Source organism: Catharus ustulatus, chromosome 5, assembly GCF_009819885.2.
Source record: "Catharus ustulatus isolate bCatUst1 chromosome 5, bCatUst1.pri.v2, whole genome shotgun sequence".
Taxonomy (NCBI): Eukaryota; Metazoa; Chordata; class Aves; order Passeriformes; family Turdidae; genus Catharus; species Catharus ustulatus.
In genome coordinates, this window is record NC_046225.1 from 3,480,176 (window position 1) to 3,506,955 (window position 26,780).

Below are 26,780 nucleotides of genomic sequence, written 5' to 3' on the forward strand. Positions count from 1 at the left end.
TGCTTGTTCGGGAAACTGTGAAGGGATTTGTTTAATCCCAGAAGGAAGCTGTCCAGGAACTGCTGAAGGCCAGCCCGGGATTCCTGCCTGGAGACAGCTGTCCAGGGGATCGGGTGAGGAACGCGCCAGGGCCGCAGCAAAGCGGACACGCTCGGGAAGGACGAGGGACGGCCATGGAGACAATTCCTGAGGGCTCCCTCAGGGAGCGGCACAGGGGGAAGAGGGAAACACACTTGAGGCTCCAGCCACGGGTGAGGGGCTGCTTTGTGTGGGGCCCTCCAGGACCTAGAAGGGCGTAGCGGAGTTCTGGCCGCACTCCTCAGGTGTTTTTCAGGAATAACGCCTCGCAATTCCTGCGATTCCCCGGCGGCGGTGTGGCCCTCAGCGCTGGCCGCCAGGGGGCAGTGCAGGACCGCGAAAAGCGCGGGAAGCGGGGCCGGCTCCAGCCCCGCCAGATCCCTCAGGGCCTTCCCTCAGAACCTTCCCTTAGTCCCTTCCCTCAGGGGCAGTCCCTAAACTCCAGCACAACAAGGGACAGCCGACTGATCCTACCCTGCCCCAGACTCACACCGCTGTTAGCAATAAATCTGATTTCACCAATAACTCTGCGTGTGCCCCAACACACCTCAGCTGCTCCTCATAAAAATAAGCCAGCATCAGTACGCCCTGTGTTTCTAAATGCCAGTAATTTTATTTCTTTTGAATAACAAATGTCAAAGTAGGGATGTTCTTTGTCCCACTATTCCTGGCTCCAGCTCCTCTGCCCTGTCTTACCCTCTGCCTTTCCTTATCTCACTGGAATGCACACATCACTTCCAGCTGCTCTGCATTTTTCACCCCTCACTCAGTGTAGCTGTTCCCATTTTATTCACCTGAAGCCAAAGAGGTTATGTCGCAGCCAGACAATATAAAAACAGATATAGAAACCCCAGGCAAGTTAAGACCAGAATCTTCTCAGTCCCATCCCTAATTCAGAATTTATCACAGAATCATTTCAGTCCCATCCTAATTCAGAATTTATCACACCCAGAATCATCTCAGTCCCATCCCTGATTCAGAATTTATCACACCCAGAATCATTTCCGTCCCATCCCTAATTCAGAATTTATCACACCCAGAATCATTTCAGTCCCATCCCTAATTCAGAATTTATCACACCCAGAATCATTTCAGTCCCATCCCTAATTCAGAATTTATCACACCCAGAATCATTTCAGTCCCATCCCTGATTCAGAATTTATCACACCCAGAATCATCTCAGTCCCATCCCTAATTCAGAATTTATCACAGGAGCTGTGTTGGGCTACAGAAGAAGTGGACCCAGTGTCCTTAATTTAGTTCTGTTACCTCATTTAGTCCTTACTTAAGCAAAACCAAGCACACCAAGCCTCAGTGCTAACATTGGCAACAGCTGCTACAACCAGTTTTACCTGGGCTGCCTCTGAAAGTCCAACCAGACCAGAAACCCAACAATTCTCCAAACTGTGGGAGAAATCACATTGAGAACACAAGTACATCCAGTTCTGTACAAATCTTTTTCCAGCCTATTAACACAGACCCAGAGATGAAGGGTAATGGAATTAGGTGTTTCCTGGATGACTTTGTGACCAAAAATCAGGCTTCAGAAGGTGGTCCCCAGCAAAGCCAGAAGTCCAGATACTCTTCCATTTTCCTACCATTAACTGTGACTATTATTCAGAGCCTGCCACTGTCTCAAATGGCTTTGCTGCAGCGCCCATTCAGTTTAGGTGCACTCTGTACTCAGGATAACTAATAAATCTGTAAATGCTGAATCTGTAACATCAAGTTTTGCTTGGTTTGCCCATAAAGGAGACTATGATTATTTGTGGGGTTTTCTCTTGTTTTGTCCTATGTTAGCATAGCAAGTTGTCTTCTGGCATCAAACTCTGCTGGGAACTCTCTTCCCTCTTGCATCATCTCTTCAGATCAAGAGCCTCGCCTGACATTTTTAATGGCTAAAGCACTTGTTTCAAGAAGTTGAGAGAAATTAGAATATTGAAAAACAAATATTGAGTATATAAATATATATTTTATACAGAATTTTTCTTCCCAATTGAGTAACAAATACTCTCATCTGTAATAAAAAAGTAATCATCTCCTCAGAAGAGCCTTATATAGTTCTTTGAGTAGAATCTCTCTCTAAAAATAGAAATCTCTTTGACATTGAAGCTCCAGGCAGCAAGGAAACTGTTGCATTTCGAGCTGAAGCTTTTGGAAAGCGCGCTCTATATTTCCTTTACGAGTGTCCCACAAATGTTCAAAATGCACGACCTGTCCTGTCATGAACTTTGAGCAAACAAGATTTTGTTTGCAGCCAGTGCTGTTGCAGCAATGCCTTCTTAGAAGCAAGAATAAAAAAAGATGCAACACTGGCAAAAGGTGCTGGATTTACAGCTCTGCAGAAATAACAATCTCTCTTTTCATCCCCCACCCCCAGACACAAGTGCCAGCTTTTCCCAGACTGCCTGGCTGGGCACGATATCCTGAGTTAAGCCCAACACTTGCACTGAGGACAACAGGAGAGACAAAAACAAACAAACAGAAATCTCACACATCAGAGCAGCAGTTTTTTCCAGTTCTCAGGCAGACATTCCTCTTGGAAAGGGCAGGGGGAACACAAATCCTCTCCACTCAGCTTTTGAAGATGCTGACAATTTGCTCTTACTAAAGTCAGGGACTAAACAAGCCAACTCTGCCAGCATGCTGGAATTGGAGACTGTAAGAATAGGAGGTCTAATTCCTGGGAGCACCAAGTCCAGGAGCATTAAACAGAGCTCAGCACCTCTGTGTCAGACTGGCCTCAGACACAAATGTGCAAGGACAACAGCCACAGCTGAACTATTGATGTGGGATCCAGAACTCTGGCTCAGCTTCCAAGCTACCATTGGAGTAAAACAGCATTTCCTCAGTGTTCTGACTACTGCTGTCCATTCACCGTGCCAAAATAGTTCTTCTTCCAGAACTGCAATATTCCCCTGGCAGCATATTTAATATGAATTTGAAAGTGCTGATATTTCCAAATTATGCAATGTGAGTACTGATCTTAAAATCTGAATGAGGAGATGGGGATATAAGTCTAGCCTACCCTGGGAAAGATTCATTCTTCATTCAGCCTTCAGCTCCAGGACAAGTCTCATGCTCCACTTGTAAGATATTTTGTTTTCAGTCTGGTTGTTCCCACATGGGATTTACAGAGAATTTGATTTAAGATGTGAAAGGCATATCATGAATACAAATCTCTATGTCAATTTAATGAAACCTGCACAGTTGTTACATGTGTTCAAGCGCTGCCTTCACAAGAAAGGATTAAGGGAGTGACAAAGTGATCTTTTCAGTAGAGATACTAATTTCTGTTTATAATTATTTTTGGTTAAAGTCATTCAGATTAAGCCACTGGGAAAAAAAGAGATGAATTCTTGTGATGGCTCACCTCAATCAGTCTATGGCCATTTTAGAGCTTGATAAAACTGATAAAATTAAAACTAGGCAAATTCTGGATATATTCTTTAAAAACTGAGACTGAGATAATGAAATCTTCATGGCAGATTATAGGCTTTAACTTTTTGTTAAAAGCACAGGTTAGAAAACTTGTCCATTGCTGCCCAGGCAGGTGAGAAAGCCCACAGACAGAATACTTCAGTCTCTTAATTCCCTGGAGGTTTTGGAAACATCTCTCAGGAGTCTCCAGCCTCCATTTCCCACATCATCAGGGCTTCCAGCACAAGCACAGGAATCTTGTCTCCTCTTCTGGGAGAAGTAGGTCACTGACCTCCCTGGCAGGCTTGGATCTCCCTGGTGTACATCCACTCTCAGAGCCATCATTGCTCCTTTCCTGGCCAGCTTTATTTGAGTCACCAGGGAGAGGTGAGGCTGATGAACATCCAAATTTCCTGATGAGTCACAAAACAGGAGCTGTCCAGGACAGCAGCCAGCCAGCACTGGAAGGCCTTCACGTGAACCTGCGTGTTGGCGCTCACAGAACATTCACCAGCTTTGGCAGAGCTTTGCCTCCTAAACACCAGGGTTGGCCTGAGACTGCCTCAGTTTTAAAAGGTTGTTTCAAAACATTACACCCTAAGCATGAGGGATGCTAAGAAATTAAAAGATTGGTAATTGATTCAGCATGCTTTCTATGAGTGTTTTTTTAAATTGTGAGTCTTGGGAGACTTGTCTGAAACTATTTCTAGCTAAAGCTGCCAGTCATTATCAATTTGTACACTACCTGTCTGAGATATGAAGAACTGAGCAATTAGAGAAATGTCAAGGAAGAGTGAAAATTCAGTGAAACAGGTAGTTTTGAAATTTGTCAGTAAGAACTTTCCTGGGAAGTAGGGAAGCTTGAATCTAGCTGACTTATTTTGAGAAGTGAAAGGAATAGATACAGCTCAAGATTGAGCAACATGGTGGAGTTTCATGTGAAACCCTGGTAAATAAATCTAGCAGCTTTCACAGAGGACCATTTTCCTTAGTTTAATTCTAAGTTTTATTTAGTTGAACAGTCCAGGTAGAGATGACCACAAGCACTGGGAGTTGGAACACAGCCCCTGTATGAAGCTCTCAGCTGAGATTGGGCCACTGTTTGATTCATACTTCTCCAATGACTTGGAACACTGAGCTCTCCTGTGAGGATTGTTTGGCACTGGGCATTTTGCTTGCGCATAACACAATAACTGTTTGATATGTATTATCTACAAGCTGCCTTTATTTGGTTTCTTGTTTTTGGTCTCTCATGTGTGCTAATACAGCCAGCAAAGCCCCCCTACCCCATAATCTGAGATCTGGCCCAGTTGTGCTGAGCTTTGTACACACAGAAAGCTCCCACAATAAACACGGGGCCACTGCTTTCTCCACTGGGAGCAAGGCAGAGCTTCCAGTTACCTCTGCATGATCCTGCTGGTGTTGACTGAATTGCTGCCTCAGCAGTGAGGCAAGCAGCAAGAAATACATCACTGGGCACACATTTCAGGATAACCTTGACATCATTTGACAGTGATAGCTCCAGCCCTGGCTGAAACAGAAACCTGTAAGACGGCATTTGTTCCTTCTTGCTGCCTTTGCTATTCCTTTTGGGAGGATGATCATATGCCATGCTCATGTATTTGCAAGCTCATGACATAATGGTAAGGGATTGTAATAAACAATACCATTTCGGGGAATAGACTGGGCAGACTGAACATTTTAGCTGCCACTGGAGTAGTTTTGCCTTAAGGATTAAATGTGTTGCCTCAAATCCAGATTTGTAATGAGAACCCTCCTGTCTTTGCTTCTCTGCCTGTTCCTCGTGCCCCCTGCATCAAGAGAATTTGGTCAGGTGACCAGTGGAGTGAAAATGAGACAGGGCAGCCACACAGAACAGAGTAATTGATACAGGATATGAAGCCAGGAATGAGTGGATTTGACAAAGTGCACATCAGTAAACTCATGTCTCATTTGCCTGCCAGCAGGATGGATTTATAGGCTGTGTGTCACTAAGGAGCCAGTCATCCCCCCTACTCCTACCCCCCAAAAAACCCTCACACCCCCTGTCCCCCCCAAATGTTGCTTAATCTGAAAGGCAGGTCACAAGTCAAAGCATCAAATTACACAAACATGCTTTGGACTAAACTGGGGAAAGCACAAAGACCTCCAGCAAACGAATTTCTTTCTTTCTTTCTTTTTAAAGAAACTGAAGGGTTCAGTTACTTCTCACATACCTTTGCTGTTTTCTCTCAGCAGCCACAAGTCTAGGCTAGAAATGTTCTCTTTGTAACAGTGTGAATATATCATATACCATCATTCTCTTAGCACCATCAGCAGGTAAGTACTTTCAGGCAGCAGGTTTTGCTTTCTACCTTCCATTCTCCTGTGCTCTGACTGCAATTTTGGTATAAGAAAGGTGTCCCCTGTCTTACTAGAAACACCCAGTGCATGGTCTTGGGTACTGCAAGCATATTGCAGTTCCTCTACTCATCAGTGACAAGAACTCAGCCCCAGATTAGCCAGTGGATGTGCTTATCACAAGAATTGTCTATTGTAGCACTTGTTGTCTCCAACTGTTCAGTAGCAGATAAAGACATTTTAGATCTCTATTTATTCTCCCTTAACCTCATCATTGTAGAAATTCTAGTCTCCAGGACATAGGGTATGCTGCAGTTAAAGACTTTTGATTCTACCTTCATACCAAAGCACTCAGTAAAAGTGCATTATTTTATTAATCCCAAAGAAACATTGACAATTCAATTATCTCTGCACAGGGAGCAGTGGGAAGGAAGACATTAAAACATAGCTACAGTGTTCATGGAGAGATCAAAGTTGGTTAGGACTTAAAATAAGGCAGGAAGCACAGAGCCAGTCACTGCTCAAGCAGTGCAAGAAGAAAAGGGGAATGGAAATAGAGCAGACAGTGCACAGCTACCCAAGTGAAAAGCAAAGACATCATTCCTCTCCTTGTCACAGGTTTCCCCATGGCAAAAATTCACTGTAAAAAGGCAAATCAATACAACATTTTAGTTTTGACACATCAGCTACAAGTATGTAATAGCACACTCCAAGAAAGGCTGTGCACTGGATCTGTTGTGCAAAATGAATAGCAGACTTTAAGTTCTGTACACCCAAGATCACTGTTGGGAAATGTGCTGCGTCGCCAGCATACCAGATCAATATTTCAGAGGTCATTATCTCATCCTTCTTCAGCTGCTAACTTTGGATCTCTGCCAGAACAAGGCAACAGCCAGTAAGATGATACACCAGTACATTAGGCAAGGCTTTTGGGAATTTGAGCAGGCTTTTCTTTTCACTGAGATCAGTCTGCTCTCTGGGTCCAAATAGCACAAGTGCTCTGTCAATATATAAATGACCAAACAGGTTCTGCAACCCTCCCACGAGAGAATGTGCAAGAAGTTCTACCAAACTGCATCTGTCAAATAAACACTGCAGAGAACTCTATGTGAGTACTTAATGAACCTTTATGTGAGTACTTCTGACACTGTGGGAAGGAGGAGACAACCGTCACCAAAGTGCTCCAGGATCAAGAAGTGTGATTTCACACGTACAGTGCAGCAGAAGAACTGGAGACAGAGTTAATCCAAAAGTAAACCAAGAACTGCCTGGTGCCATCTCCCCTCTGCAAAAGTGTCCCATGAACTTTTACATGAGCAAACCATGATTAAAGGACTGCTTTAGCTGTGAGCTGCTAAGTAAAGCCAGAACCTTTGCAATGGGATCCATGGACTTTAAAGTTTTAAAGTACCTTTGTTTTATGTGGCTTGGCATCCTAAATCTCCTGTGTTGCCATAAGCTACTATAATATTACCCCATTGTTCAATTTTTCCAGTGATGATCTCAGTGATAATCAATGGCAGCACTCCTGTGCATTCAAGGATTTTTATCCTACCTTCCCTTCTGGAAAGACTTTTTAAACATTTAGTAATAAAACTGTGTCTGGACATACTAACTATTTTCTTCTTTGATGTCTTTAATGTTATTTTGTCTCATAACCCATTTAGAAAGATAATTACCTTTACAGACAACATGAAAGTGAGTGTCTCTACGAGGTTTCCCTTTAGACCAGAAGGAGCAAAGGGTGGACTGAACTGCCCAATTCCCAATATCATTATCCTGCTACTGGGAAGAATTTGGTGGTAGGAAATATTCTGTGCTTACCTTACAAGCCAAAGATACTTCATTCAAAGCTTCCTCTCAGGAAAACCATTTGGGAGATAACTTAGAAGCATCTTTGCTTAACCCAGTTAATTAACTGGCATTTGCTGTTGGTCTTCCTGTGTAAATCCTGCATACAAATCCCAAAGGTGGGTTCACAGAGACTTCAAGGTAAAATACAGAAAATTATTTTATACTCATACTATCTCTATTCATAATATCTATATTTAGAGTAGCTGAAGTCACAGCAGTTGAGCTTTAGTTCTGGGGCAAGGCTCCTCATTGCATTCCCATACCTTCAGAGGAGCTAGGGAGAGGTTGGATCCCACAATCCCCATGCATTTGCCCTGTCTGAAGCTTTTATATTGCGGCTTTTACCCTGACTGATTCTGAAAGCAAGTAGCTTATCTGGTAGAGAAATTCAGCCCAGAGAGGATGAGAACTGGAATCAGCTTGATGCAAAGTCACCTCCAGGCAGCAAGATGCAAATAGCTCGAGCCACCTCACCCAGCAGACTCCTGCTCAAGTCCAGGCATGGCTGAGGAAAGCAGACTAAAATTTGGTATGCCAGCTCTAAAGAGGCCCTTTATAAGAGTAAAATGCATGCAGCCATCATGGAGTCTGTATACAGAGCACATTCAGGTAAATCATCCCACTCCAGCTCCAGTCAATGACATTGTTACCTCAGTAGCATTTCACCCATCTTGCTCAAAATGCAATCCATAAGCTTGAGCCCTGTCCTGCCTTCAGCTTAGACCAGAACCTGGTATTTCCAATGAATTTATGTGGTACAAAGCCCAAACAAGAGTTCTAGGCAAGAATATTTCCTAATTATATGTCCTTTAAAACCTCTCAAGGAATTCCTCAGCTCTGCTACCATTACTCAGTTAAATCTGCAAGTGGCTTAAATTCCCTTCCTGAAGATCTGATGACTCTTTGCTCTCTGCTCATTGCTATCTGTCTACTGACAAGTATTTTCTCTTTATATACACATTAAAAGAGAAAATTCAGAACACAAAGGTCTTCCAGTTTTCCTCATTTACAGACACTTTTTTTCTTTAAGACTCATTATTTTTACTGCCCACACTATAACTTGTGATGGCAGTGCTTGGGGATGGGGAAGAAAGTGTTAAATATGTTCAGATGTTCTCTGACTTAAACTCCCCTCAGAAAGCATGGAGAAAACAAGGAGATGTGAGCTTGTCCCTTCATCACCCCTTCTGATTTAGCAATAGCAGTGTTTACCAGCCTGGAGCCTCTGAGCTATTTAAGGATCTACAGAGATCCCTAAAAAACCCAAGCACATCAGGAGGTAGGCTTAACTTACTGTACAGTCCTTCATATCTAACCCCCCAAAAGCTCACTAACTGAAGGTTACTTTTCTGTCCTGCAAGCACAGTCATTGCCAAACAAGGCCCTAGAGCCTGATTTATAAACTATGGCTGAATTAATTTGATTTGTAACTTCATTTTTAATTCCCTAACTTCATACAAGTCAAACTGCTAATACAACAACTGTACCTCCAAATGCTTCTGCTTCCTACTCAGAGCAAAGCACATTGTTCATGTTATTAGAGTGACAGATAACTTAAAAATATATTTAAATACCTTTGCCAGCCACTGCCTTTGCTGTAGTGTTTACAATAGAAGAGATGAAGTCACTTTTTGTGGTGGGTTTTAGGATTTTTTAAAAATACTGTCTACAGGGATCTTTGATCCCTGATCCTGAACTTCATGATTAACACTTAGCTAATCAATTAATGAGGAAAAATAACTTCTGGAAAGTATGAGCTAATGTCCAACAAAATTCAACTAAGTAGTGAATACATTAATTTATTTATGTTGGCCTAAAACATATTTAAGAAAAACATGTTAACCAGATAAATTTATTGCAGCAATTAGCAGGCCTTCAATTGTTGTAATACTAATTTGTACTTAGTTAAGTGGCAAAAGCTGAGTTCCACATTACTTTGTGTACTTTCACATGTAGAACTACCTGTCACTGTCAGCAAGCAAAATACTTTCTTTAATTACTTAAGATTTCTGATCACTTCTCCTGTCTTTTCACTTTATTTATTATATTATTTTAGAGAAAATATTACTTGTGAAAGGAGTGCATCAACCACTTACTTCTTTAATATTAGTATGAACATCAAAAGAAGAAGCAGTGTCTCTCCAGCCCCACTCTCCTGCATACTGACACCTGTTTCCTCTGCTTCTTTACCATTTCATATCTCTGGAAAAACAACAGAAAAATTGAAAAAACCTCAACACAAGGCACATTTAAATGATGTCACCCAATTAATAGTTAATTAGTTCTACAGAGTAAGGGTACTAATCCCGATTTAGGTTAATGATTACTTTTACCAGGCTATTTAACAGAAATTTCTTAAACACATTCCTGCATTACTGATAACAACAAGACATCAAAGGGTACAGTTTGCTACTGTAGTAAAAATTACTGCTTTAAAAGCTGGCTAGTTGCTGGGTCTGAGAAAGTACCACTAATCTGGGGAATCAGTATTCAGTAAGGGCACAACAGTAGTCAAAGGCCATGATCACCAGTTTAAAGAAAAACACAAAGTCACTGCTGGTAAAGTTTGCAGTCTTCATAACTAAAGTGGTAAACAATAATGAGGGTGGACAAGAAGTCCCTTGCCTGGTGAGCCTTACTATTTTGGGCAACACATTTCATCAGAGCAAAACACAAGGCCAAAGACCAAAGACCCAAACCTACCACTGAGGACACACATGTAAAGAAGGTTCCAGGAACCAGCTTCAAACCTTGAGGGGCAGCAGCAGCTCAAAGGAGGCTTCAGGAATCACACAGGGGATTCAGCTGAAGAGGTTCCTCCAGAGGTGACCCCACAATGGAAGAAACTGCTCTGTCTGTGTGAGCAAAGGGCCTGAAATGGCAGGGAAGGATATTTCCACCATATCCTGTGGCAATGTTTCCTGTTCTGCTGTTTAAAAGCTGCTGGCAAACTGAAAAAGGATGAGTAAATAGTTCTGAAAGTAACTCATGGTTTTGGAAAGTTTGCTTTAAATTCAGAACTTTGCTGTGTGAATATATGTATATTTTAAAGCCACATAAGTCTTATTAGATACAATTTTAGGCTAAATGGACTGGTCATATTGCTCATTTCCTCAGATTGGTTGCTCAGCCAGGCTGATGCCCAGCACTTAGACATGTGTCCCAGATAAAAGTTTGTATGCTAGCTCCAGAATTCAACTGAACTCCAGGACAAGATTAAGATACACACCATCCTTACCAAAAATCACTGGTAAAACCAAGATGATGAAACAACCTAAAGACTCTTCATTGTGCCATTAGAGAACCTGGACTGCAGAGCATCCTCAAGTCCATTTGCCTCACTTTAAACTACAACTCATCGACCTTGTTAACAGGTTCAACTCTGATCTGCTTATTATAGGGCTCAGACATGCACCCAAAATCATCAGCTGGTCAGCTGAGGCCCAGTTGTTGTCTGTGCATTCACTTGCAGCCACAACAAGTAACAGGTGCATCTATTCCAACTTTTTAGCTTCATTGGAATAACGTTTTTTGAAGCTAGTTTCTCTGTCTTTGGGAGATGATCTCTCCCAGGCCAGCACAGCACCCAGACCTTGCTCACTCAGTTTCCACCTGAAGTCCTCACAGACCCTCCTGAGCAGCCTCTGGACAGCCCCCAGTTCCTGCTGCTTCTGAACTGGTGCCAGGGGGTCCTGGATCCCCTGGGGTGCTCAGATAACACTGATCCCATTAAAAAAAAATATGGGAAAACACACTTTTTCTTCCTAAGAAAAGCTTCAATTCAAAGTTCATAGGAAAAATAAGTACCTGAGAAAGCCAGGGCTACACTAGGGGGAAAGAGCAAACACTGGTTTTGTAAGAATCTCTCCTGCTTTACACCCAAATATGCCTTGCTTTAAGTTCCCAAGAACTGGATAAATGTTTCTTACTGTCCCCTGTGTGACCAAGTTGCATTTCTGCTAACAAAAGCAGCTTTTGTTTCCCAGTGGGCTCCTCAAAGGCTTTCTGCCAAAACTTCAAGAGAGAACTGTCCACTGAGCACATATTTTACCAGGGACATCTTTCTTTCCACAAATTTTCTTGGAATTTTATTGTTGCTGTTCTGGGTGGGTCTTTTTTCATTATTATTTATTTATTTATATTTATTATTTTTCCCAGAAATCTGAAGAGTTTCAGGTTACACAAGTAAATTATTTATTCATTTCTGTGGGTTTCCAGTGAAAACAAATAAACAAAGCCAGAAACAATTACAGCTTGCCTGGAAAAGCAGGCTACATATTGTTGAGTAAGTGGGTGTTATGCTGAGGCTGAAATAACACAAATGATGATGGGATATTCTATTCCAGCAGCAACTTGCTATAATTTACCACACAATCTGCCCTTGCCTATTTTCTTCTGGGTGCTCTCTCTTCCCTTTTATCATCCCAACAGAAACATAAAAAAAGTTAATATTGAGGTAATTTTATACAGACATTGTTCAAATTTGGGAGGGTGTTTTTGCAGGAAGTTTGAAATATCTCAGAATTGTGATCTCTCAGCAATTCACAAGGCAGAAAAATGGACTGAGAGAACCTTTCAAGAACTTTGTGTCTGTTTTACCAAAAAGTCCCTCAAACACTAAATAAAGAAAAATAATTCTTCTCACAATCTAGGCATCACATTATGCTATTTCAGAGTTCACAGGTTTCTATAATGGATGTTTACAGATTTTCTGAAAAAGGCTCACTCAAAATTCTTCATGGCATCTACATTAAATATTTACATTCAGGCCAAAGATGTCTTGTAAAATTTTAATAGCATACCGTCCTATTTTAAAAAAGACAGTAACTAAACCTCAAATACTAGCTCTTATATGAAGCAAAACCCTCTAAACACTGTCTAAAGTGTCACTTCTTCCCAAGGCACAAGGATGTTTATGCTCTTGTCCAAGGGGAGATAAACAGAGCAGCATACCACTCCATATTTGTAAATGTTAACTCTGCAAGGTAGAAACTGGCTTCTGTATGCAGGAGGCTTCTGTTCCTTCACTGCTCCAAGAGCCACAATGTGACAAATGGGAATGTGTAAATTGAAACAGCAGAGATAGGTATGGTGACCCTGCCACAGAAAAATGTGCAGTCTTACTGTTGTGCCCCACATCATCCTGACTCCAAGGATTTCCATTCATCTTAGGTACCAGCTCAGTGGCTTAATAGAAAATCTGGGACAATTCCATGGGTCTGCAGGGCAGTTCCATCCTCAGATCCAGAGTATATCAGAAGTAGCTTCCCTAAAGTCAGTAGGGACTGACTCTGCTACTGAGAGTGTGGTGGAAATGCTACTTCTCTAAAAATTTTCAAGAAAACAATGTGAGAATTAACAAGGGTAACACACTGAATCAACAGCTGGATATGGTATAAGGCCAAAGTACTCACACCAACAGGTAGAAATTGAGATCAAAGAACTCAAGGCCAGCCCTTTTATGTGTGTCTGTAATTCTAAAATAGACTGGTACAAGAATCCTGGTTAATATAACACACTCTTTGCCAAATATGTACTTCAAAAATAGCCATCAACTGTAGGCATACCTTGAGTGGTGTTAGAGCTGTCTGGGTTTTGTTATGCAAAGACTGTGATAAGTTACACACAGTGCCAGTGGAAAAAGGAATGAAACTGCAAAAACTGAGCTGCACAGGATTCTTGAATGAGAACTTAATGGGGGGTTTAGACCATAACAGGCGTGCTTTAATAAATCAGGGCACTTACTCAAATGACTAAACACGGATTTAGGATCTCCAGGGATGTGGATGTCTACAGTTCAGAGAGTAAAACTACAGCTGGGCATCTAAGGAAAAGTGACCAGCCTGTAGATATTGGTACTCTGCCCAGAGAGCCCCGAATTCACACACTCTTCTTTCACAATCTCAGTGCAGATTTCAGCTCTTAGTCTGAGTCTTCATTTTCAGAGAAACTAATGAGGGGTTTTTCGCAGTTCTGCTAAACTGTGATCAATTGATTGTTGTCTGTCCCAAACTTCCATGTCTCCCAGTTTTAAAAGAATTAATCCAGCCTGTTTGACACCTAGCTCACCAGTTCAGTAAAGTAGAAAGTTTTATATTATTATTGGCCAGAATAATATTAACCTCAACTGAGACAAGTTATTAATTTGTGTTACTGTAAATTTGTTTATGTTCAAGATTATTGATTCTTTTACAAATGCTGAGGACATGGTTGTTGCTGTTTTCAAATGAACACTAATTGTGCAATTTGGAATTTGTTTTTGCCTCGTTTTAGGTTCGCAGCAAAAGCAAAGCAGCCAAGGCTGGACTGTGTGAGGGGGATGAGGTGGTGTCTATCAATGGCAAGCCTTGTGGAGACCTAACCTATGCTGAAGTCATTGTGCTGATGGAAAGCCTGACTGACGTCCTGCAGATGCTTATCAAGAGGTACAGGAATGCTCAGGATGCTTTGGTGCATTTCAGTGAATCACCTGGAAAGTGCTGGCTTTGAACACACTGGTTTTGCAGACTTATACTGAGAGGTTCTGATAGTCCTGTGGTTAATGTCTATAACTCTGCTTGGATGGAAAAGGAAGACAGAGAATTTGAGCTGAAGGAATTAATGTATTTAATCTGAATAGCAGCAGTCAGGCACAGAATTAATAGTACAGTCTCCAAATCCAAGTATTAATACTTGCAAGGTGTCCAGTACCATACCATATATGCATACTGCAGAGCCTTGAGTTCAGTTATTCTCTGCAGCCCTTTGAAGCAGTGAAGTGTTGTTATTCCCCACAGATAGGGAAGTGAGGCTTACAAAGAACAAAGGCTGTATAGATGGAGAAACTGTGTTACCCAGATATGCCTGGATGATGACATGGCAAATGGTCTTCTTGGGTGGCAAAATGTGTTAGTGGGCAGGAGGAAGAGAGGGTCTGGAAGTCATGGATTCTATTTCTGTATCTGTTATCACCTCACTAGATGAGATGGGGGAAGTCACAGCTCTCTGGGTCTCAGTTTCTGCCTTGGTAAAATAGTGAGAGGGAATTTCAGTTTCTTCAAAAATGCTTTGAGTTTCTTAGAGCAGAGAAGTTTCATGCAAACTTGCAAGCAGGCCAGCATTACTGCTCACTGAACATCAATCTGTTCCAATGCTCTGTAATTACCATCAGTGTAATAAATGCAGCCTGAGTCCAGAGCCACCTACAGTAAAGCACATTCTCCCCAGACTGTGAATTCAGACAGGATGAACTCTGAATTGCCTTCAGTGGGGGTAAGAAGAGGAAGAAAATTCTTGAAACTCCCACACTCCTTGTAAGGACTGAAGGTTCCCCCCAGAGCTACTGCAGGTCCCTCTCCCAGGCAGGACCAGGAAAGGATTGGGACTCATCCTGACAGCTACCAGAGCAGTGTCCCTGGAAAGGCTGACAACAGGCATTTGTCTCTGGCTACCAGGGATGCCTACACAGCATGTGAAATTCCTCACTGTTCCTGCAACAAAGGAGTTTTCCTCAAGTGCCTAGCAGTTCAAAGTGACAGTCTGCCTTCAAAACTAGATACTCTCAAGGAGTGCTCATTTTATTTATAACAGACATTTTGCATGGCCTGCCTGTGCATGTTGTCTGGGGCTGAGTGATGGATCAGTGTGACAGGATCAGGGAACACTGGTAACTGAGGATTAGAGCTTACCTCCCCCAGAGTGCCCAGCTCCTGCTCCTGGTTCAGCAGGGGACCAGCTGAGTGTTCCTCATGTGATAGCTGCATTCTTCTGTTTTTAATTCATAACGTGGCTATTGGAACTGCACTTGCAAGAATGGTATTTGTGGCTGACCAGCTGTCTTCTCTTCAGCCATAGAAATAGCTCCACATACTTTGACTCCTGCCTGTTGCTGTTCCATAACTGATATTTCAGTTGTCTGAAGGCCACAGGATGCTGCAGCTGAAAGGGACTCTCCATTGCCCCTGCTCAAATGCATGGTGAGCAGCAAGGCACGCCCTGAAAATCAGAACAAAAAACCCACAGTGTTTATACCACATAATTCAGTGTTTCATGGAATAAAACCATGTCAGAAATTTTAGGAAAATTGCACTTGCTCAACACTCTGAAAGTGAGTTCTAAAATCTTCAAATTTCTTCTCATCAGCTCATCTCCCCCAAATTCCAGCCCCTGCTGCCTGCATCTTCCCAGGTATGGGAGAATGGACTGAAACACTTCTCTTCCCCTCCCACCTCGTTTGTGGGTACCATCCCTCTCAGCACTACCCCCTGAAGGATTTTTCAGGAAGTGTCTTAGCATCCTTTAGAGCAATGAGAAGCAAATCCTTCCTTTCCTGAGTAGCCACTTGTTAGCAGCCACCTCAAGAAAATGCTGGAAAGCCTGAGGAAAGAATAGCTTAAGTGGTATTCCACTGGTGATCTTTACATCTAAGTATCCTTTGTTAGCAGGGAAGAATATTTTCCATTGGAAAGTTGTCCCTGAACTTTTTGCATGAAGGATACGATTTTCACAATCATTAATTATTGACCTAATTCTGCTCTTACAAATCTTGCTGGGAGGAAAATTGGTCTTTTAAAGTAGTTTTTAAAGTGCTACTTGGCCTTTGATGTCAAGCAAAAGTTTTCCCAATGCCGTGTAAGCCACAGTGAGTGAGTGAGCAGCATCAGTGGCCAGAAAATGCTCGGTTTACAGGATGAGAGGGCGGGCACTCCCAGATGCCGTGGGGGGGAGCATCTCTCCGACCTTCCCGGCAAATGCTGAGCAGATGGATCCGGGAAACATGGAGAGAGGGGACAGACACTGAAACGCCAGGCTGCCCTTCTCACATCAGCGTTAGCAGCTCCTGGGTGTGAGTCTGGAGAGAATATCTCCAGGGGGAAGAAGGGAGTGCTCAGTGCATGCCGACATGAAATGCACCATGTAGGGAGTCAAACATGAGCCTGCACAAACCCTGCCCTGCTGACTCCAGGAGTTCTGCTTCCTTCCTGGAATGACACCAGGGCTGCTGTGCCTGCAGTGAGCTGGAAAGGACTGAAACAGAAGCAAGAATCTGACGAAACAGAATCAGAAATGACAAAAAAGAAATCATAGCCCATATTCTGCATTCTGACAGAGGATACCCAGTTATGTCTATATAGAGTAGAAGTATATCCATACGTAGCAAGGGCCTTTTAAGGTGGAAATCTTTCTCTCCCACACATACACACAATCATTCAACTACCAATAAAGGCTAACATTTAGCTGGCCCAGCCCCCAGTCCATATCTTACAAGGCAATGTTTACAGATTTCTGTAATTTATCTGTGCTGGAGAGCAGTACAATTGATCATCCAAACAGCATCACCCAGGGATCCAGTAGCACTCACAAGGAGCTCCCTAAATTGAAATGTGGCTGACCTTTACCAGCCCCATATGTGGTGAAATGGAAGTTACACATTTCGTGCTCTTTGAGGCAGACCCAGACTGCCACAAGCAGTAAGCTGCATGCCTAAAAAGCAAGTGGTATTGAAGTTTCTTCAGCACACTGACAGATTTATTCCTTCTGCTGCTTCTTCCAACCTTTATTTCTAGGGGGTTCCAAAGTTTCAGAATAGCCAGGGCTGCTTTTGATTTCAAAAATCTCCATAGTACTTGATATTAGTAGTTTACTGGAGACACCTACCACTTCCCTCGTTTGAAAAAGTGCTTTGCTACCTTCTAGCAGACAGAAACTCTTAATAACATGCTGCAGCTTTGCTGTACAGAGAAGGTTTCTCATCAAATTAATAGTAGTCAGTATGGTCCAGAGTACTGAAAGAAGGAGATAAAGAGTATACCAGGAGTCCTAACAGCAGTAAATCAGCTTAACTGGGCCAGAGGAATTAATATTTTAGAAAAAAGGAGCTACACTGACATATATTGTAGGTTTCACAAGTGAGAATGACATTTTCCAGTTAGAAATATAATATTTTTAAACAAGTAGGAAATGCTGTATAGGTTCACTACCCTTTTATGCTGGATCATTGGAATAGGCCCAGAATATTTCAATTAATCCATGATATATAAGGATGATGATTCTCACAGGAATTCTTTGAATGTGTATTTCAAATATTCATTTCCTTCCCTCTGATCCTTATCCAGTACTTCTCTATTCCTTAGAGAGTGAATGATTTGGGACAGGAACCACATGTAGGGATGGTGCCTAAAACAGTTGCAGTAGTGGCTCCAGAGCCAAAATTTAACCACTCCTCTGGTGTCATGCAAAGTTAATTTTCTCACGGACATGTGAAAGCAGTATTGTCTCAAAAGTCTCAGCAGCATTTCTCTGGAAACCCTGTAACAGAAATGTGTCTGTGAAAGCACACTGATGTTAAGAATGATACAATTCCACATGTCAGGTTAGTAATGGGGTCATAGTTCTACCAGTGTCACGTAATTTCCCTCTTACTGGACTGCTGAGTTGAAGAAATTTGAAAGATGCAAAGATGCTTCTATTTAAAACCTCTACATTCTGGGAAAATTCTTCTTTTTAATTGGGCCTGCTAGAAGGTGCCACAATTAATTAGGGTGGTGAAATACTATGCAGAAATTGCTTTTGTAACTCTATTTACAATGGCTGTGCTTACAGCAGCTTAATTTCTTGGATTGTTTATGTATGTGCAGATCCTCCAGCGGAATAAATGAAACCCTGAATGCTGAAAGAGAAAATGGGAAGCACGACAACATAAAAATTGAGGACTATAGGGAGAGCACCACACTGCAAATGAACACAACACAAGAGATACCCCATGGAGATTTATGCATCACAGAGATTTACAGTGGGACTCACCACGGAGCAGCAGAAAGCAACACACACTTTTCTGAAACAAAACAAGAGACCACACAAAGCCACAGAATTCCTCCTAAAGTGATAGGCACGCCCAAAGTGATCGTGACAGACGAGGAAGAAAGGCCAGGTACTGTGGTTGAGCTGCAGCTGTCCCTCTCAAATGACGCACACAAGGCCACCAGTGCTCCTGCTGTGACTCTCTTGGGGACAGAAAAGTGTCCCCCTTCAGGCACAGCAGCCAGTGCACACCAGGACGGGAGCAGCCCCCTGATCGCAGTTCCCCTGAGTGGGAAGGAGGGCAACATCCAGTGGTCGAACAAAGTAGTCCACTTCTCTAGCAGCAAGGAGGTCAAGAGGATCCAAGGTGCAGCTCCATCTATCCCCAGGGTGGAGGTGATCCTGGACTGCTCAGACAGGGAGAAGGAAGCGGCCAGGTCTCTGTCTGAAAGGGGGTGTGTTGATTCTCAAGTAGAAGGAGGGCAGTCAGAAGCACCTCCTTCCCTCCTCTCCTTTGCAATCTCACCAGAAGGCACAGTGCAGGGAGAAGACAGCAAGCCCTCGGAAAAGGAGCACAGACCTCTCAAGCACAGGGCAAGGCACGCAAGTGAGTATGTCCCATCTAATCATTTGCACTGCCTGGGGGCATCTTTTGTGGCTTTAGATATAATTTCAGCATTTAGAATGCATTAGAAAAAAAAATGTTTAGAGATTTTTTTCTGCAGTTTTCTAACTTTCCCTCTCTCTTTTTTCTTTTAAACAATGTTTCTGTTCTTGCTTTATTTTTTTTTTTTCAGGGTAATACAATGCTCCTGGTGATGAGCCAAGAGTGTGCCCATGCCTTAACTCTGCTGAATAACTTTGCTTAGTAGAATTCCACTTTGAAATTAACTCATGACTTTGTCCAATTAAAAATTCTTACATCTCCAGAAAGGGCTGAACTCTGCTGGTCTTCTAACTCATATTCAGTGGCAATCTGTAAAATATTAACAAAAAGAGCAAGTTGCTTGCACATGTCTAAGTGAACCCTGTGGGTTTCTCCTTTTATAGCGAAAGCTTTGCGTTGTCATTTGCATCATTTAAAACCAAAGCCATGCCACTGCTTTGAAAAGTTAATGAAAAAGTCTAGCAGCAAAGCTTGATGTTGTCTGCAGAAGAGATTTTGACAGACACCAGCATGTGTATAACTGTTACATGATCCTTTTGGTTTTGTCAGCCTTCTCTAGACTGTAAAGTGAACATGTTATTTCTCCTGACTCCCAGACCCAGAGGTCAGCTTCAAAATGTGTCCAAGAAGTTTACATGGAAGCAAACTTGCCACTGGAGCCAATATTGATTAACTGGGTGCAGACATGTATTATTTATTAATTAATCTATTTATTTCTTTGTTATTTTATTCATCTGGGACCTTTCTATCGGTCGCTTTCTCCTTCCCAACAATGCGAAGAATCCTGTCTGGGGATTTAGTAGCAGTATGTCAAAGGTGCTTGAATGTGTGCAGTGAGATACTGTAGCAACAAACTATTTCATATGCAGTGTTGGAACTCCTTTGCTAACCCACTGCTAATTCCTCTGGAAGCATATTTTTAGCATGATAACCATTTGTGTCTCATTGGCAAGTGGATTAGGCAGTTACTTGTGCCTAAGTGTCTGTATGCAACCCACATATTTTGGGCATATTAAATGAAGTATAAAAGAAAAGTGCACATGCTTCACATTTTGGCTGCCAAGTCAGGACCAACTGTGGGACTGTGCCTGCATTTCTTAGGGAATTACTTGCAGTGCCTGTCTCAAAAGGCAAAAGTACAAAGAATTAACTACTTTTCACTTGATAAACTCTCAAGAAGAACAGAAGTCCTGTCCTTTTCCCATGTCAACTATGACAATCTCAGTGTCTTCTAAACTAGTGGCATTACCCTTAGGAACCACTGATTTAATACATTTTTTTGCATTATTATTATTATTATTATTAATCTACGCATTAGAAAAAACAAGTTTCCAAGCATAGTGAATGCTCTGTGTGCAGCAAACACTACACATCTTTTCTGCAAAAATAGAAGTTATAATGCAGCATTTAAGTCTGAACTAGAGAAGAACTTTTACTGTGGGTGTTTGATCTCTTTAGCAGAAATTCTCTCTGTAAATATTATTCAGATTATATTTACCTGAATAGGTAGCTCTCTAACACTAAAACCCATACTTTTGGAAAATACCTTTAGTGACTGTTGTAAGCAATTGGATTGTGACTGGACTGAGCCAAGGATTTTGTGATTTGGCTCTCCAACAATAAAATATTACAAATTGTTGGTTTGGGTGCCATGCTCTTTTCTCTTTGATAGATTCTTGTGAGGACCACTGGTCCAGTTGTGCAACCATCTGGCATAATGGCAAAACTCCAATTGTCTTTAATAGGAGAAGTATCAGACTCCATCTAGTGACATGGCTAAAAGGATCATGGCTAGAAAACACATAGCATGGCTTTCTTTAATAAGTTTGTTTTATTTACACCATCAAAAGATATTACACAATTAACTGTTCTACTTTCCTCTATCAGAGGCATGTTTCTTCCTCATGACTATTGATTTAGTCAGGAATAGCTTTATATTCCAGGTTTTTTGAAGGGAGGAGCTATTGAGGCTGTCATTGATGAAATTCAGTGGTAGAGTACAAGGAAGGGAAGCAGCAGGGACACCAGCTGACTAGCACTGCCCCATGAGGCACATGCTCCATGTCCCATTCCAAGGAAGCAGTCAGGCTGATGTCCAGTCCATCCATCAGCTTTGAAGCTGCATTTGTTCCTCTTTCACATGACCAGTAGTTTATGCTTTCAGAAACATTGTCATTGATACTCCAGTGAATACCTTGAGAAGTTAGATAAGTCTCCATGGTTCTGTTCTTAAATGTGTATTCACTCTTGCCACATTTCCAAAATAAATATTCTGTATATCTTACATCTTACAGAACCTCTATTTCAGGCAAGTAATGCTTGTTAAAAGACTGAAACCTGCTTTCATTGAGTACCCTGGACAAACTCCCACATCTACCAAGGGGCTGAAAGTTAATGCTGATATTTTCTGTGTATGCCCTTCTGGATCTATACTTGCTTTTAAAGCTAATACACAGAAGCATACCGACTTTTAGCAAGTTTGCAATTTATAGAACACCAAAATACCTAAAATAAGCACCTAAATGGCAGAAGCTGCTGCCACTGTCAGACAGAATCTGCTCAGTTTCATTTGGTCTCAGACATTAAGCAGCCGTGGGCCTGCCTGGCTGGGAATGGCTGCTGTAAGCCTAGGAACTTGGAAAATAGCAGACCAGAAATGGGATAAATGAGAAAATATCACTTGCCTCTTGGTGCTGGGAATAAAAATTAAGAATGCTAGAAATAAAGACACATGTAATGTTCCTGTTGAGCTAAGAGAGTCCTAAAGAAAGGGATGTAGCCTTTGAACTTGCATGGGTGTGTTTCCAAGGAATGCTGGGTATGGAATTTATAACACAGCTGATACTGTGAGAAAAACTCAAGTATAATGAACCTCCCATAGAAAAGAAATGTTTTCATATTTAACAAATTTCAGTACAGAAAAATGCACTTGTTAGTCTCCTTGTAATTTCCTGGGCTGCATGAATTTAACGTGCACTTTGATTCTTTCCACAGGGCTCCGACGAAGCGAGAGCCTGTCAGAGAAGCAGGTCAAAGAAGCCAAATCTAAATGTAAAAGTATTGCACTGCTGCTGACAGCAGCTCCCAACCCCAATTCCAAGGGGGTGTTGATGTTCAAGAAGCGCCGCCAAAGGGCGAGGAAATACACTTTAGTCAGCTACGGGACTGGGGAGCTAGAACGAGACGAGGACGAGGGGGAAGAGGGTGAAGGTGAAGAGGGGGACAAGGAAAACACTTTTGAGGTGAGCTTGCTTGCAACGAGTGAGTCGGAAATAGATGAAGATTTTTTCTCTGACATTGAGAAGGACGGTAAGATCGTGACGTTTGACTGGGACAGCGGTCTGCTCGAGGTGGAGAAGAAGGCAAAAAGTGGAGAGGAGATGCAGACGCTTGCAGACAGCACAGGGAAAGGGGCCCTCATGTTTGCCAAGAGGCGGCAGAGGATGGATCAGATTACAGCAGAGCAAGAGGAGATGAAGGCAAGCACAGTGCAGACAGAGGAGCACAGGGAAACCACCGTGACAGAGAACTTCCAGAAAGTGAGCTCTTCCATCTATCAGTCAAAAGAGGAGGAAATGTCGAGACAGCAGACCTGTGTGAGCAAAAGCTACACAGACATGAGCCAGAATCACAGCAAAGTGGTACAACAAAATGGCTTTGGCTTAGCACCTGGCACAAACCTCTCTTTCCAGTCCTCTGGAACCCAAAAGGCAGCATCTTTGAATAAAACAGCAAAACCCTTCCCTTCTGGAGTTCAAAACCGAGCGGCTGCACCGTTTTCACCCGTAAGAAATGTCACCAGTTCGCTTTCAGACGCAGCAGCACCACCTCCTTACTGCTCTGTCAGCCCACCAGCTGAGGCTTTCTACAGACCTGTCTCAGCTCCTGTGGCCAGCAAGGCTGCCCCGCCCGCGTGGACCGTCCCCGAGCCCACGGAACACATCGCGTCCAGGGACGAAAGGATTGCCGTGCCAGCCAAAAGAACCGGCATACTGCAGGAGGCAAAGAGAAGAAGCACTTCCAAACCTATGTTCAATTTCAAAGATGCACCCAAAGTAAGTCCTAATCCTGCCCTGCTGTCCCTTGTACACAACGCAGAGGGCAAAAAAGGGACCGGAGCTGGTTTTGAGTCAGGACCTGAAGAAGACTACCTCAGTTTAGGAGCAGAAGCTTGCAATTTCATGCAGACTCAAGCATCTAAACAAAAGGCCCCTCCTCCTGTTGCTCCAAAGCCTTCACTCAAGCTGTCTCCTTCTGCTGGTACTCCAGTTTCACCAGTTTGGTCACCTTCAGCTGCGGCTCCCAACAAGCCTCCTTCTTTCCCAGCACCAGCCTCACCTCAGGCAGCGTATCCTGCACCACCCAAATCTCCACAGTATCCTCCTTCTCCCGTCCATCCCCCGAGCACTCTGGACCTTGCTGGTCCTTTCAAAGGGCCTCAGGCCAGCCTGGCGAGTCCAAACCTTGCCCCCAAGGCAGCACCAGTCACCCCAAGTGCTGGAGAAACAAAGCCTCCCTTCGAGATGCCACCAGCCATGAGTGGGAAAGGAGCACAGCTGTTTGCCAGGAGGCATTCCCGAATGGAGAAGTACGTGGTGGATTCAGAGACTGTGCAGGCACACATGGCACGAGCCTCATCTCCAACTCCATCTTTACCAGCTTCTTGGAAATACTCATCTAACGTCCGAGCACCTCCACCCGTAGCTTATAATCCCATCCACTGCCCGTCTTACCCTCCTGCTGCTACCAAGCCTTCCTCTAAGGCCCCTGCTGCTACCAAGAACACAAAAAGAAAACCTAAGAAAGGTCTCAATGCTCTGGATATTATGAAACACCAACCTTACCAACTCGATCCATCTTTATTTACTTTCCAACCTCCTAAGGAAAGCCTTGCCATGAAGCAGAAGCTGTCCACTTCAAAGCAAACACTGCCTTTACCTAGCTACCTTCCACCTGGTGCTGGCTCTCCCACAAGGGCCCGGCCTTCTTCGGTCTACTCCGTGCCAGCCTACGGCTCCCAACCTTCGTTCCCGTCAAACGCCTCTCTGCCAGGGAATGAATCCTACTCACCCACAGGCTACTCTGCCTTCTCTAAGCCAGAAACCACCACATCCTCTTTGTTTACTGCTCCGAGGCCAAAATTTTCAGCCAAGAAAGCTGGCGTCACTGCACAGGTGTGGAAGCCATCGGTTATTCAAGAGTAAACCTGGTAGCAGAAACTTAGTGTCCAGTTTGCTTGCAGTCACTGGTTTGCAGTGGTCACCTGGCACACAGACTGTGCCAGTGGTATTCCTTAGCTTACCTAAGAATGTCAGATGTATCACCTCAAATCTGGGTCCAAAATATTTGAACTTTTTAAAGGAATCAAACTAGATCTAAAATTTTAGCACATTTATGCATTTTATCAGGTGCTTTATAGACATGACACCCTGAGATGGAGAGGTGCCATTGCATGAAGTGAGCAGGACACTAGGTTTTTGCTTTAGGACTACAGCAATAGAAACATTGAGCAATATTCCTGATATGTCAGACTAACAGAGAAGAGCTTTATTCCTGTCCCTCTCCCCAACTGTGTTCTAATGACCTAGGGATTTGAGGACTTTGGTGGTTGTTTTTTTTTTTAAAGAAGTGCCTTATTAACTAATAGTAATATGTATTATTAACACAGCATAAAATAGATACAGTGTTAGACTCTGACTGATCACTAGCAGAACACAACTGGATAGACCTTTGGCCTGCACAGAGCCTCATGGAATTCTCTCAGAATCTCTCCTGGCTCGAAGGTCTTTCCACAGGAATCTGATTGATCAGCCAGGGGCTTAGCTTGTAAGCTATGTGGATCAGCTGTGATCCAAAATCATTAATTGCCTCTGTGATTTCACAGAGAATGTGCTATAAGAGATGCTGGAGTGTTATGAAGACTAAAAAGAGGTGGAAAGACAGCTGGACAAATTGTTTAAATTTTCCCATTTTGGGGAAATTTCACATCCCACATACAGGCATATTTTTAGCCAGAGTTTGCCTTGAGCCCAGCAAGTATGAGAGAAGCCTGTAAATCAGAATTATTGAGCAGTCAGAGAGGTGAGCTGGGTTTTGCAGCTGCAATATAATGCACCAGTGACTGAGAACTGGAGGGCTACCTATAGTGCAGAGTGCTGGTTCTTGCCCCCAGAGTACTCTGTGCCACAGAAATTACCAGTAAATCATGATTATGGCCATGCCTTCTTACTGGCCTCTTGTACACATTTCATTATTTTCTTTTGGGCCTCTACAGTGCTTCTTCCCACTTTAAATCTTTTTACTCTGGTCTTTTATCTTTTACTTGTCATACTGGGGACTAAGGATTGAAATACTGCTACTGGGGAAAACTTTTAAGAGCCTGTGGTCTTGAAATGTACTGTATAATCCTGCAGTGAATATAGAGCAAATATCTGAGTAGTTTAGCATGGCTTTCATCAGCATCAGTGGTGCTAGGGCTAAAACAAGGTGCTGTTTCTCACAACTAAGGGAATCAAAATCCATCCCAGGTGTGAAGCTAAAGATTAAAGCATAAATCTGTGAATAAAGGTGGCAAAATCTGTTGCTATATTTGTTAAAACGATCATTCAGCTAGTTACACACCAGATTATGGACCTTGAATATCATTCTGCAGGGTTTGTAGAACTATCTGTCTCATGAAGAAAACATTCCTAAATATGAACAAAATCTCTGTAGTTTGGTCTCATGATGGTAACTCAAACTGCAATCAAAGATGAGAAGAATGCATTTGGTTGCACATGCAGAAAGCAGGCTGAATTCAAACTCTAATCAAACCAATAAAAAAACACTCCTATGAATTTTGGACCTCCAAAATTCTGCTGTCCCCTTGAAATTTTAGATTGGGATACTGACTGCATTAGAAGAAAATTACCAAGGGGTTCATCTTCCCCTTAAAATTCAGAAAAATAATAGGAAATTAAGAGGGAAAAAATTGGAAAACTCAAGAAATATTTTTACTGCATTTACCTAGAAATAGAAAGTAGCAATATTTTAGTCCTTTGGAGATCTCCCTTCTGTTTTCCACTGTCAATATCTGTACTTTTCTTCTATCATTAAACTTGTCCCTTTCCTCTCTGCCTGTTGTGGCTTTTTTCTTTCATTTGGCTGCTGTTTCTTTGTTCCACTTCCATGTACACACTGCCAGTGTAATTTTGGGGGAAGTCTATTCCCCATGCTAGCCTGTTAATATGAAATCTCCTCCCTCCCCTTCCTCACCCCTTTGCTCTTCCCTTTCCTGCCTCCTTTCTTCCCCTCTTTCCAAGTTCAGTCTGGAGTTGCACACACTATTTTAGGTAGACTTTAAGACACCGGTATGCACTTGGAAAAAAGATTCCCCACCAAAGGTAAGTAGTGCTGTGAAGAGACACAGAAATCCAATCAGCCTCATATTGCCCTCCATGGTTTTGCCTGCTCTCCCCCTGTAAAGCAAATCTTTAAATTATAATCATACTTCTGTACTTGTTCACCCCACCAGCAAAAGGATATTTCCCTATGAGATTTATAGCAGATTTATATTGTCCTTTCTCCACAAATGAAGATATTGATGCCTGTGGCTACGAGACACAGGAGCTTAGAAAGTGCATCTATGCTGAAAAGCTAAATT

General features: G+C 42.6%; 1 protein-coding gene across 1 annotated transcript in view; it reads left to right on the plus strand.

Annotated features, from left to right (window-relative positions):
* SYNPO2 (synaptopodin 2) overlaps positions 1 to 26,780 on the plus strand; it is a 72,429-nt gene that overhangs the window by 35,149 nt on the left and 10,500 nt on the right. Inside the window, exons 2-4 of the mRNA XM_033060730.1 lie at positions 13,966 to 14,117; positions 18,309 to 19,078; positions 22,133 to 24,312. Of these exons, the coding sequence (XP_032916621.1) occupies positions 13,966 to 14,117; positions 18,309 to 19,078; positions 22,133 to 24,312 (3,102 nt within the window). The remainder of the gene's footprint in view (positions 1 to 13,965; positions 14,118 to 18,308; positions 19,079 to 22,132; positions 24,313 to 26,780) is intronic.